Consider the following 13,549-nt stretch of genomic DNA (forward strand, 5'->3'; position numbering starts at 1 on the left):
TCGACCTTTTGGTTTGCAACGCAATGACCTATCGGGTAACAACTTAAATGGAGCACTTAATACAGACGACCACATACGATTGGTGTAAATACGAATATTTTAAATATCGAATTCAATAATTACAATTATTATGTTAAAAGTTTAATCAATTTAAAATTTAAAACCCTAAACCCTAATTTTAAAACCCTAACCCTAAACTTACAACACTAAAAAACCTAAAGCCCTAATATAGCTGGAAGCGTTTTCCCTAAATCGGCCTATTCCCATAAGTATTCCAAAAATCAGCCTATTCCGGTAATTAAAAAAAACAACATTTTTGGGTAATTTAATAGTTTTAAAACAATATTTTATTTTTGAATTTTGAATTTTAAAGAGTTTTATTTTTCATATTTTTAAAAATACATTTTAAATTTTATGATTTTTGTTTAAAATAAGAAAAATATTATTTTTAAAAATTATATATTTTTAAAGGTGTGGATCAAACTGACAAAAACTATAAATGTTTAGGGTTAAAAATTATTTTACCATTGATATTGTTAACTTCAATGTGCAAATTAAATGAACGAACCAAAATTTTAAATAAAAAAAATACAAAGACTTAATGTCTCAAAAAAAGTATAAGGTCTAAATTTTGAAAGAGTACAGTGACATATGATATATTTAAACCAATTCAATATATATTTTTTTATGTAATGCCTAGAACTGCTCATAACTCCTCCTCATTTTTAAATAAGAGGATAAATACGTTTCAACATGCTCGAACTCATGTCTTCCTAAATAAATAACAATACTAATATTAATTAGGTTAAAATTCAATCAACAATTTTATATAATTTATATCTATCCAAAAAGTTTACATGGTCATATAAAATTATATGATTTGTTTTTAAAAGCAATTATATGATTTGCTATTATATCATAGACATATTATTTTTTGTCACAATTAAAACGTTACCTCTTTCGTAAATTAATTTAGATACGATGCTACAAATTTTAATTCAAAATTTTTAAGGAAAGACTGTAGAATACATAAAGAATAAGGAAGGGTTAATTTGATGTTTGTGGATTCATATGTGGATTCCATTCCGACCCCATAACTGATTCTCCACTATCTCCTTCTGTCTCTTCTGTTAAAGAGATGAGATGAGTGCACTATATTCCCCCTATACAGAATCAAATCAATTTCACTAGTAGTTTGGCCACAATTCTTTAGACCTTTGATTTCTTAAAGTATTTTATTAGGTTAAAAGCAATATTTGAGTTTGAATTTCATATTCGATTTTGAGTTTTTTTTATTCATTTAAACTTCAATGAAAAAATAAACGAGAAGCTACCAAATTAACTTAAATAAAAAAAAATTAAAACCTAAATATTAGGATAAGTGCCTAATTCATATATTGGTATAAAAATAATTATCAAATTTAAAAATTAATATGGATAAGTCGATTGAGTCTTAACTCGACTAGTATGTGGATTGTTGTCTTGTTGTCAATGTACGATAACATGGATTCGAGTGCACTTAAACATATTATCCTCCTATTTATGAGTTAAGGAAGAGACTATAGATAATTGACGAAAAAAAATAAATATGATTAAAATCTATAATGAAATTGTTAAAAAAATTAATATTAAAAAAATAATTCAAACCTCCTCTATGTAAACCATTGCCAAATTCTTATAAAAATGCATTAACCCTGTTTTCTTTTACTTGAATTTTTTTTTTTTTACCTCCATAATTGTCACCTCGAAACGTTCCCCTCCCAAGGCTCCCCAACGATCTCTACTTAAACCATCCTACTACCAACCTCTCTTCTTATACCTCTCTCTCCTCTCCTCTCCCCAATCCATTTTTCCTTTACATTTCAAAGGTAATTTTTCTAACTCTAAAAACTCTTCCTTTCAACTACAAATATAAAGAAATGTACGTGTATATATATATTTCATCGTTTCAGTTTGTTCTCTTCCTTCCTTAGTAAGTTTGTGGCCAATTTTGTGGCTTTCATTTCATGAGCTTTCTTTTCTCTTCTCTTCTCTTCGTATTTCATTGCTCAAAATTTTGCTTCTCCTTTTTGTTTCACATTAAGAAACTTCAATACCCATTTCTAAAAGATCTGCAATTCGAATCATCTTCTTTTTTTTTTTCAGAATTAAAACAGGTAAAGAAGAGTTTATTATAAAAGAAATGGTTGCAAACAAAAACCTGCAGAAGAGCTACTTCGATGTGTTGGGTCTCTGCTGCTCATCTGAGGTCCCTCTGATAGAAAACATTTTGAAATCTCTTGAAGGTGTGAAAGAAGTGTCTGTGATTGTTCCTACCAGAACTGTCATTGTTCTTCATGACAATCTCCTCCTTTCTCAGCTTCAAATTGGTAATTCCAAACTTAATTCTTCTTCTTTTAATTTATGTTTACATTTTTTCAAACTATAACTAACACATTTGTGTGATATAAAAGTACAATTTGATCTTCTTCTTATTACTATTTTATATGTGATCTTATCAATTCTTAAACGTTTTATTTTTGTTTTTGTTTTTAAATATGAGGTTAAAATATAATATTTTAATTTTTGTGATGCTTTGGGAAGGGGAGTTAATTTAACTGCCAAATATGGGTGGAATCTTACCTCACCAATGTTGTAACCTGAATTTTTATCTTATTTTTTTATTAGAAAGATGTGATTTCTTTTATTAGTTTGTCTGCAATGCTATATATTAAACAATTTATTAACAAAACAAAAGTTTTTTTTTTTTTGGAAAAAAAGAGAAAGCAAAAGATAGAGAGAAACCGGACGATGGGCCATGTGATTCACATGACTTGCGGGACTCTACTTGTGTAACTGTGTTCCAATATTTCTGCTTATTTTACACTCCCTTTTTATTGATATTATTTATAAAATATTTTATTCATAACAAACTAACTAATCATCGCATAAAAACTAAATAAGCCTATTTATGTCTTTCAAAATCTTTTATACTTGTCTTTTTAGATGAAATCTATTGTTTCGTAAAAACGCTGTATACTGTTTGAAAAAACAAACAAACTATCATTTTTTTAAAATTTGTATACACTCACTAATTATGAAAATATATAATTTTAAAAATAATATTTTAAATATTAAATAAAATTCTAATGATAAATCAGTTTAAATATTACATAAAATTTGATTTAGTTGTTTTTTCCCATGACATCTTACAGAAAAACTGACACTGAATCCTGTTTTCCTGAATAAAAGAAAAAGTAAAAGGTTAAAAGGCCTCTAAATTTTATTCTAGTCTTATACTTTCTTTACAGCTAGATAAGTATTTTATCATTTGATTTCTACTTAATAAGCCCTTATGTTTTAATGGCAGGTCAAGGTTTATTTAGGTATATATAAATTAAAAGTTAGAGACTTCATTAGGTATAAGTTATTAGAATATAAGTTAAAACAAATGAAAACCTGATATATAAGAAGTAAGTGAGTTACTTAAATAAAGTGGTAATGTTTAAGCCGAAATTAAAACTAAAATTAAAATAATAACATCTATAAAATTTTGAAATTGAAGTATAGAATAGGTTAAAATTAAAATTTAATGAAAAGTTCAAAAAGTGATAGTCTTATACTCTTATTGACATTCAGAAATTATCAAATCTTTTTATAAAAAGTTTTAAATAATAAATAATTTATATAGGGAGTAATGAGAAGTGGAATAATGGTATTTATCAGCGTTGTATAATAATTAAATAATCTCGTCTCAAGTTTAAAATTTTCATGATGAATAATAATTTACTATCTCCCAACAAATTTTCTCTATTAAAAGCCTAAGTAGTTATGGTCGAAGTTGTAATATAACTGAGTTGGAACGGAATAATATTATATGTTTCACTTTCTCAAAACAACTGCTTTACTTTTTTAAAAAGAGAAGAAAATTTCTAATCCCATATCAACTTCTTTTAATCACATATTATATATCATGATTACATAACTCTGAAGAAATTGCTAAAAAAAAATAGATGAACATTAAATGCCAAAAGCAATATTACTTTTGACAATAATTATGAAAAACTTTTCTTGTTTAACATCATTACGTAATATGTATTACAACTCATAAGGAATTTTCAATTTCACATAAATATGTATATTTTTGTTAATAAAATATATGATATATGCTAGTAACCTCTTGATGTTGTTGTGTAGCTTCCATATATATACTGTATATGATTTGCTATTTTTTAATTTACGCTATGTTTAAATTAGGGTAAGAGGAAAGAAAGCAAGGCAAGTTAAGGAAATTGATTTCTTTTTTATTCTCTTGTTTGAGTAATACATTTTTATACGATTTTTTTATATAAATTTCATTTTTTTCTTTCATTTTCTTTTTATAAATTGACCACTGAATTTTTTATATCATTTTAAATAAATTGTTTTAAAATTAATTAAAGTAAACAAAAATAATTTAAGTGATCCAAAGCATGAATAAAAAGTATAATATCGTGCATTATTTAACGTTAAAATATTTAAGAATGAATTTTGGGAAATTATTTGATAGTGGAGTTTTAAAATCTATAAGTAAAGTTAAAGTTGGACAAGTGTTTTATAAAATATAGAAAATATATATATATAAGAGATACATTAGTTGTTTGTGGAATAAAAACACAATATTAATGTACCAAATATTTACCCTAAAATTTTTAAATAAAAGATTAAAATTATATCAAATATGTATTCATCGTATCAAAGTATATCGTATGATACACATGGATTTGTATGGACTGCCACTTTTGTATGATGAAGTAGATTTTCTATAAAATAGATATAAAATTTGTAGTGAATCTTACTATACGTATCGAATACTATATTATATCAAAACCTATGTAGAGAACCACCATTTATTTTCCCTTTTTTTCTTAGGGTTTTGCCACCAAATAAAAATAATTTAATATATATAAATCTTTTGATTATATAGTGAAGGCTCTAAATCAAGCAAGACTGGAAGCAAATGTTAGAGCACATGGGGAGATAAAGTACCAGAAAAATGGCCTAGCCCTTTTGCAGTGGTTTGTGGGTTGTTGCTCTTGTTATCATTTTTGAAGTATGTGTACCATCCTTTACAATGGCTTGCTGTGGGAGCTGTGGTTATTGGCATCTACCCTGTTCTTTTCAAGGGATTTGCAGCTATTACACATTTCAGGATCGATATCAACATTCTCATCCTAATAGCAGGTAATATTTCATTTATTTTAAACTTAATTTCTCCTCCAATCAACTCTTTAAACAAAATTACAATATTCTTATAGGATTATATGTATATTTATTCTCAACAAAAAGATCCCAAAGATGTGAAACAACTTGATTAAACTTGGAGTAAGGTAATACTTTAGTATCTTTATATGGAATTGAGGTGCTTTCCGAAAAGTTAATAGTACCTTGGATTTTAGAAAATAAATATGTGGGACAATTGCTTTTATAAAGCATATTGATTTCTTGTTAAAATTAGAAATGGTTTTATACAAGTTTAATGGACTATAAACGCAGCAAAATCGTTAACTTTGTGGTTTCTCTTTGCTTTTGTTTCTTTATTGTCGGTTTCTTCAATTTTTACTCTTTTCTTCTTTTTTGTGGATTATCTTTTTTTTTTCTCTTTTTAATACTTTTTGTTAGTGGGTTTACAATACTTTGCATTTCTTTTGAGGTGGAGTCCTACCCTTTTAAATCCAATCCGTCTTTTCAAGTAAAGCTTCTCACGTTTCGTGACAAAATGGTAGAGTCGGAGGAAAAGCCAAATGTTCCTTGTTTTTATACACATGCATACTTACATAACGAGTCTTCTAAATTGTTGTTTGAATAAAGTTGAATAGATTGAAATATTAATTTAGAGAAAAAATTAATTAATTTACTCATAATTATTTGGAATCAATTTAATAGGATTAAAGAAAAATAATTTAATCTATTAAAATGATATTCCCTATTTTTAATATATATATTTTTAAATATTTATGAATTTTTAATAATTTATTTAATTAAATAAAAATTAATGATTTGGCTTGTTCTAAAATCTTTCCATGAAATTTTGTGCTTTGAGTTGATTGATTGTGAAGATAATCAAAAGATTCTTATGAGAATCTTGGATTTACTATATAACATTTTAAAATTTCAATAATCAGCTTAAATTATTTGCATTTGAGTCATAAGTCTAGAAATTTAAATTGGACTATTTTCAAAACATCTATTTCTTTGTGGTTTTAGGGTGGAAAATTTTGGGTTTGGTCAATTACATTTTCAGGTTTGATCATACTGCGAAGAATTTTTAAAATTGAAAATAGATTTACGAGATCAACGTTGGTGTATTTTAATATGTCGGACACCCTAATTCCTCTTCCTCACAGTCTCGCTGGGGACTTTGATTTGACAACCAACAATTCCAAAAAGAACAAAAGAAATAAAAATCCATTGCTGTGTAGAAAAACAGTTCATATCCACTTGCGTAGGCAAAATAAATAAATAAAACTACTCAAAAGAAGAAACAGACTATTTCTAGAAGCTACCATGGGGGTGCAGTTTTACATTTAATGAACGGTCACTACTTTCCTTTCTTTTATAATTTAAAAAGATTTGAAGATAAATGAATAATTCCATCTTCAAATGAAATATTGATTGGGTTTGATTTGAAGAAAATTTAAATTTGATTCTTCCTATTGAATCAATTTTAACAATTTAAATTATTAATTGAATGGAATTTAGTTATAGTAATATTTGACTTAAATGTCTTATGAACTTTTTGAATTTTAAATTTTAATATAAATTTTAGATATTTTTTATTATTAAATTAAATTACTATCTTTTATTATATTATTAATTTTAAGTTTAATTATCAAGCCGGGTCTAAATATGCACGAATTTAATTGAGCTCAAATTCAAACTTTAGTATTAAAATTAATAAACAAACTTAAGTGACTTCAAGTTCAAGTAGCCCAATCATATCTAAACTTAAAAATAGTTGTAGCTTGAATCAAATATAAAACTCTATATTTAAAGTCAAACTCAAACTTCACAATATTTAAACCTTGCTTTACTTAGATTACATTCCTGTTCTTATAGGAAAAAAAAGGTATTTTGAATATATATATATTTTTTAATGCTGATGCATCTTTGATTTTGGCTGTTAATGATCTAAGTTAGACTGGGTTGGCTTGACATTGCAATTGGACCTGTTTTAATAGTAAACATCGAATGTGGTCATTAAATTTGTTATCATAAAAAATTTATTAGATTTAGAAGTATCTGTGAGAAAGGAAATATATTTTTGCAATTGCGATTAGAATCCATACATGGTTTTCCATGGAGAACACGAAACCTCAAGAAAACTACAATTTTAGTCCCTTAAGGTTTCCAATTAGAAGTTGATTTTTGAGACCCCAACCAACCATAAGTTTTTGTTCTGCCTTTTCCCTCCTTTGAGCACTGCCACGAAATGAGACGGAAATTTAACCAATTTGGATGCCTTTAATTGAGTGGTTCTACCATACACTTCATAAAATGTTGCTATATCTGCCGGGTCTATTTTATGATTTCTCCCAATCTAACTACTTAAATCATGTTTCCTCATCTCAAATATGTACAGGTTATCATGCACGTTACAAATATTGATTATTAATTACTATTATTAGAAGCTACTATAATGAAATGTATTCGATAAGATATTTGTGTTTTCAGATGTTGAAATCAAAGTTATATAGGTATCACACCTGTTAATTAGATGAGTCAGGTTAGTTTGTGTTGGGTCAATTTGGATAGAATGAAATTAAATTTTAAAATTTTTGGATTATTTTGGTAGCAAATTAACTAATTCGACTTATAAATCGGTTATCATAAACTATGAGGACCAAGTTATGATAAATTAAAATAAAATGACTAACTTCCTAGTTTCTTTAAAATAGAGGGATGAAATTTATAATTAAACAAAAATTATAATTTTGTTTTTTAAATAAATAAATTTATTTTTGGTTATAGAGTAATAAAAAATGTGTTGAGGAAAATGCTGGGGGTGCATTGAGGTTAGTGTTGATTTGTCTTGAACAATGGCTGCTATTTATTTTACAGTGATAGGGAGCGTTGCAATGAAAGACTACACTGAAGCTGGCACCATAGTCTTCCTCTTCACCACTGCGGAATGGCTTGAGTCAAGAGCAAGCCATAAGGTTAGCTCTAAATTGCCTCTGACGCCACTAAGAATAAATTTAGTAAATAGCAGTAATGTAAAGTTTATATATATATATATTTTTTTTTGCATGTATGTTTTTTCCTTGGCACTTGTTCGCTCTTCAGTTTTAGAATTGGCTTTGATATGCTGAAAACATTAATAAGTTTAGTTAGAAATAAAATGTTGAAATGTATAAGCATGGTTTCTCGCTCAATTTCAGGCTAGTGCTGTGATGTCATCGTTGATGAGAATAACTCCTCAAAAAGCAGTCATAGCTGAGAATGGAGAAGAAGTGGATGCTGATGAGGTCAAGTTGAACACTCTTCTGGCAGTCAAGGCTGGTGAAGTTATACCAATTGATGGAATTGTTGTAGATGGGAGGTGTGAGGTGGATGAGAAAAGCCTCACCGGTGAATCACTTCCGGTTACCAAAGAAAAGGATTCAACTGTTTGGGCTGGCACCATCAATCTAAATGGTTGCAACTCAGTTTCTTCTTCTTTTCTCTCTAAGCTCATTCAGTTTTGATGCTGACAAGGCTTGTTTCGCTTTTTCTATAGGTTACATCAGTGTTAAAACTACTGCTGTAGCTGAAGACTGTGTAGTCGCTAAAATGGCAAAGCTGGTGGAGGAAGCTCAAAACAGCAAATCTAACACCCAAAGATTTATAGACAAATGTGCTCAGTTCTACACCCCAGGTTGGTTCATTTTCATCTAGATTTACAAGCTGCCTTTGATTGCAATCCAGCCTTTGCTTTCCTACTGCTCATCTTATGGAAACTATTTGCAGTAATTATAGTTGTATCTGCCGCCATTGCTGTGATTCCAGCTGCACTTAGAGTGCAAAACCTTCATCACTGGTTTCACTTAGCATTGGTAGTGTTGGTGAGTGCTTGCCCATGTGCGCTTATCCTTTCTACGCCTGTTGCAAGTTTTTGTGCACTTACAAAGGCAGCAACGTCAGGACTTCTAGTTAAGGGTGGCGACTATCTTGAAACTCTTTCCAAAATTAGGATCACAGCTTTTGACAAAACTGGTACACTTACGAGAGGTGAATTTATCGTCACCGATTTTCAATCTCTTTCTCAAGATATAAGCTTGGACACATTGCTTTACTGGTACGCTCTTCATATTTGCCTCTTCACTGGATAGCAGTAGTGAATGTTAAACAGCAACATCAAGGTTTGCATTTCAATGGATACTAATATTAGTTATAATATTTTTAAAAGGGTTTCTAGCATTGAGAGTAAGTCAAGTCATCCAATGGCAGCTGCACTAGTAGATTATGGAAGATCCCATTCAATTGAACCCAACCCTGAAACGGTTGAGGATTATCAAAACTTCCCTGGGGAAGGTATTTATGGGAGAGTTGATGGCAGAGATATTTACATTGGAAGCCTAAAAATTTCAGTGAGAGCCCACGGAACAGGTGAAAACTTTGTAATTAGTTTCATATTTATTTGTTTCTGCATTTCTATCTATTTATTTGTGATATCAATTTCATATTTATTTATGTTATACTTTCATGTCAAGTGTAACATTCTCAATTTTTGACATGCAGTTCCAACTCTAGAAGGGAATATGATGAAAGGGAAGACCATTGGGTTTGTATATTCTGGAGCAACCCCTGCTGGAATCTTCAGTCTTTCAGATGCTTGTCGAACTGGTGTTCCAGAGGCAGTCGAGGAGCTTAAGTCAATGAGGATAAAAGTGGCTATGCTTACAGGAGACAATCAATCTGCAGCCATACATGTACAAGAACAGGTGCACTTCGACTTTTCGCTTTCGTTTATTAGGAAAGGATGGCATGACATTCACAATTCAATAATGACGACTCAAGAAACTAGTTTGAAATCTTGTGAACAAATTTTGTAGACTTCATCTCTTGTCTCCTTGAATTTGATATCCTGTTTTTCTTGGTTGATAAGATAACATGAATTACATATCTTGCAGCTGGGGAACCGTCTAGACGTCGTTCATGCAGAACTTCTCCCCGAAGACAAGGCAAGAATAATCAAAGAATTTAAGAAAGAAGGGGCAACGGCAATGATTGGAGATGGTGTCAATGATGCCCCTGCACTTGCTACAGCCGATATTGGCATCTCTATGGGCATTTCAGGTTCGGCACTTGCCACAGAGACAGGGCATGTGGTTCTCATGTCAAATGATATCAGAAAGATTCCAAAAGCTATCAAACTGGCAAGAAAGGCTCATAGGAAAGTGATTGAGAATGTAATTCTGTCAATCAGTACTAAGACGGCTATTCTTGCTTTGGCCTTTGCTGGTCATCCACTTGTGTGGGCAGCCGTTCTTGCCGATGTTGGAACATGCTTGTTGGTGATCTGTAATAGCATGCTCCTTTTGCGAGGAAAACACAAAGATGGAAGAAAATGTTGCAAATCTTCAGCTGCAGCGCATACAAACAAGCATGGATGCAAAGCCAGTCATTGCGACTCTTCTCATAAGCACCAAGATGCTAGTTTAGACAAAAAGGTCCAAAAGGCATGTGAGCCGCCAACATGTTCTTCCGAGAGATGTGCCTCAAGATGTCATTCTGGCCTTTTTAAAACGGATTCCCCTTCAAATTCACGCGGGAGCGACAAATGTGAAGACTTGGGAAGGACACACGATGGTTCTGTTATCCGTGAAGCAAAGTACTGCGACCAGGGAAGCTGTCACTTGGTCAATCACAAGATTGAGGCCCAAAATTTGCCCAGAAAATGTTGTTCAGGCCGTGGGAGTTTGGACTTGGGTAAAGAAGCCAATGCTCTCCATGGGGCAAAGCAATGCCACCAGGGCCATTTACATCAATATTCATCATCTACTCCGGAAGAAGAACAGCGAGAGACTAAAAATGATCATTGTCATTCTACTCATTGTCGTGAAAACCACGTTGAGATCCATGGTAACAACCTTACAGCTTTTGGAAACTTGGTAGAACATCGTTGTTTGGAGAGTCTAAATCAAAGGGCTCATCTTGATTCACACGAGCCAACTCACACTGCCATAGACATTACAATGAATCCAGACGAGGTGCATGGTTGTGCGAATGTGGAGAAGAGAGAATTGGGTGGTTGTTGCAAAAGCTATATGAAAGAATGTTGTGGTAAGCATAAGCATGGACGATTTAGACCTGGCTTAACAGATATTATCACTGAATAGAAATGTTTTAACTTTGATAACAAAGAAATGGAAATTATGACAGGTACTTAAGAATGTTTCTCGTTTTTTAATTTGTAAAACGTTTCATAGATCATTATGGTATATGCACCCAAGTTCGAGGATATCTAAGATTGCTTCATCTCACTTGTAAACTTGAATTCAAATATTACAACAGAAAGTCATGACTTGGTCTCTCTTCTAGTTTGCTTTATTTTGTATCAAATGATGGTGATTGCCTTATCTGCCTTGCATGCCCTTGCAACAATAAAGAATTGTCAAAAGTGGTTTGGTTAATTCACATGGATAGAAAAGAAGCCTTATAGTTGTATAGGCCCAAATCTGCCCGGACCCGTATGAAAACAAAAATAGAAAATCAAAACCAAAATAATAAATAAATAAATAAATTAAATAATAAAAAGTCCAATTATCAGTCCATTACATATCAGACCCAATAGCCTAGTTACAAGCCCATTTACAAAACAATCTAGCCCAATCAAATAACCCAAAGTTCAAGGCCCAAACGGCCTGAAATATTTTAGGAGTAGAAACCCTAGGGTTTATTCCCCTTTGCGCCGCAACCGAACAGCAGCCTTTAGCCTCCTGGCGCCACAGCCACGCCTGCGCTTCCGTACGCCAGCGCACAGTCCCGTACATGCGCCACGAATACCCCGTACCTGCAAGAAGAGACAAACGCACAGCAAAACAAAACAAAAATATTGTATTTTTTTTTATTTATTTCTATCATTTTAATCCCTTCAGCTATAAAGGCAAGGGATTTCATCGTTTGTAAGGTTACACACACTGAGAGAAGCATATTGAAAAGAAAAAAATTTCAAAAGCAATTCAAAAGGTGATTTCCGATTCAAATTTCTGAGATTTTTCTTTTTCTTCTTTGCTCAGTTTCTTTCTTTCTGGATTTTCTTTTGTTCTTTCGCATTTGAATGTATAAAAGGAAAAGGAAATGAAACCTTTACCTTGTAAATATGCCATGAGATCTTTTTTGCTTCGTTGAAATCGAGGTACGAGGGGAGTTGAAGGCAGAAAGAGAACGACCTTGAGACTCGAACAGGTTGATCGCCGTTCATTGCGGCGGATTGACATTATAGAGGAAAGATTAGGGTTCGGTTGAAGGAAATGAAACGGGGAGGCTAGGGTTTTAGTTCAGCCGAATAGAAGCATTGTTTGGGCATTATAAAAAACCAGAAACGACGCTGTTTTAACCAATTTTGATGGTTTATAAACGACGTCGTATTAACCATACCCGACTGGTTATTCGCCCCTGGGATCCGCGTGTTTCTGCGGAAAGGGTTAATTACGCGCGAGGTCCTCCCTTTCTGTACGATTGCTCAATTGCGCCTTATGCATTTTACTTTGTTTTTTTTTTAAATTTTCCCTGTAATTTGCATATGTTTGCACTTTGGTCCGTGCCTCAGCATTGCGTTTTAGGGTCTGAATTATTTCCAGATTTGGTCCCTGCGCATTCGCACATGTTGCACGCTGGTCTTTTTTTTTATTTTAGCAGTTCATTTCATTTATAATTTGTCCCTTCCATTTTAATTCTATTTTAATTGAGTTTCCTTTTTTATTTATTTATTTTATGGTTCATTATCATTTTTAAGATACATTCAACATTTTTAATCCTTATTTACTCAATTTTTTATATTTTAAGTTATTTTAATGATTTTATCTCGTTTTTAAAAATCACTATTGTAATGTTTTTTTATATACACTATTATACATATATATATACTTTATAATAAAGTTAATTTTATTTCATGCATATTATTAATCGTATATTATTTTATACATATAATTTCTTTTAAATTTATTCTTATATTGTATTACATAATTCTACATAATACATCTTTTAAATTATTATTATATATGTATATTTATTTATTGATGCCTATGTTTAATCTATATACATCATTAAATCCATGTTATTTTATACATATAGTTTTCTTTTTATATATAAGTATGTTCTTAAAGCTAATATATATATATAATTTATAATAAAATTAATTTAATCTTAGATGCATTATTAAAGTGCGTGTTCTTTTTACAAATAATTATTTTTAAATCTATTTATGCATATGTATGTTTTATAAACCTATTGTATATATTTCTTAAGATTATATTTTATTATGTATTTTTGATATCTTTGTATATCCTATAAATTATTTAAATTTTCCTTTATATATTTTAATAAA

At 30.5% G+C, this 13,549-nt stretch overlaps 1 protein-coding gene across 1 annotated transcript; it reads left to right on the top strand.

Annotated features, from left to right (window-relative positions):
* The first annotated feature begins 4,946 nt into the window (after positions 1-4,946).
* Positions 4,947-11,478, top strand: LOC108467537 (cadmium/zinc-transporting ATPase HMA2-like). The gene is made up of 8 exons (XM_017768184.2): positions 4,947-5,202; positions 8,080-8,177; positions 8,400-8,655; positions 8,738-8,875; positions 8,968-9,295; positions 9,407-9,606; positions 9,739-9,941; positions 10,131-11,478. Exons 2-8 carry the CDS (start codon positions 8,097-8,099, stop codon positions 11,337-11,339), a joined length of 2,415 nt encoding a protein of 804 aa, XP_017623673.2. The 5' UTR covers positions 4,947-5,202; positions 8,080-8,096; the 3' UTR covers positions 11,340-11,478.
* Positions 11,479-13,549: the final 2,071 nt, after the last annotated feature.

The sequence above is a fragment of the Gossypium arboreum genome, chromosome 8 (assembly GCF_025698485.1).
Source record: "Gossypium arboreum isolate Shixiya-1 chromosome 8, ASM2569848v2, whole genome shotgun sequence".
Lineage (NCBI taxonomy): Eukaryota > Viridiplantae > Streptophyta > Magnoliopsida > Malvales > Malvaceae > Gossypium > Gossypium arboreum.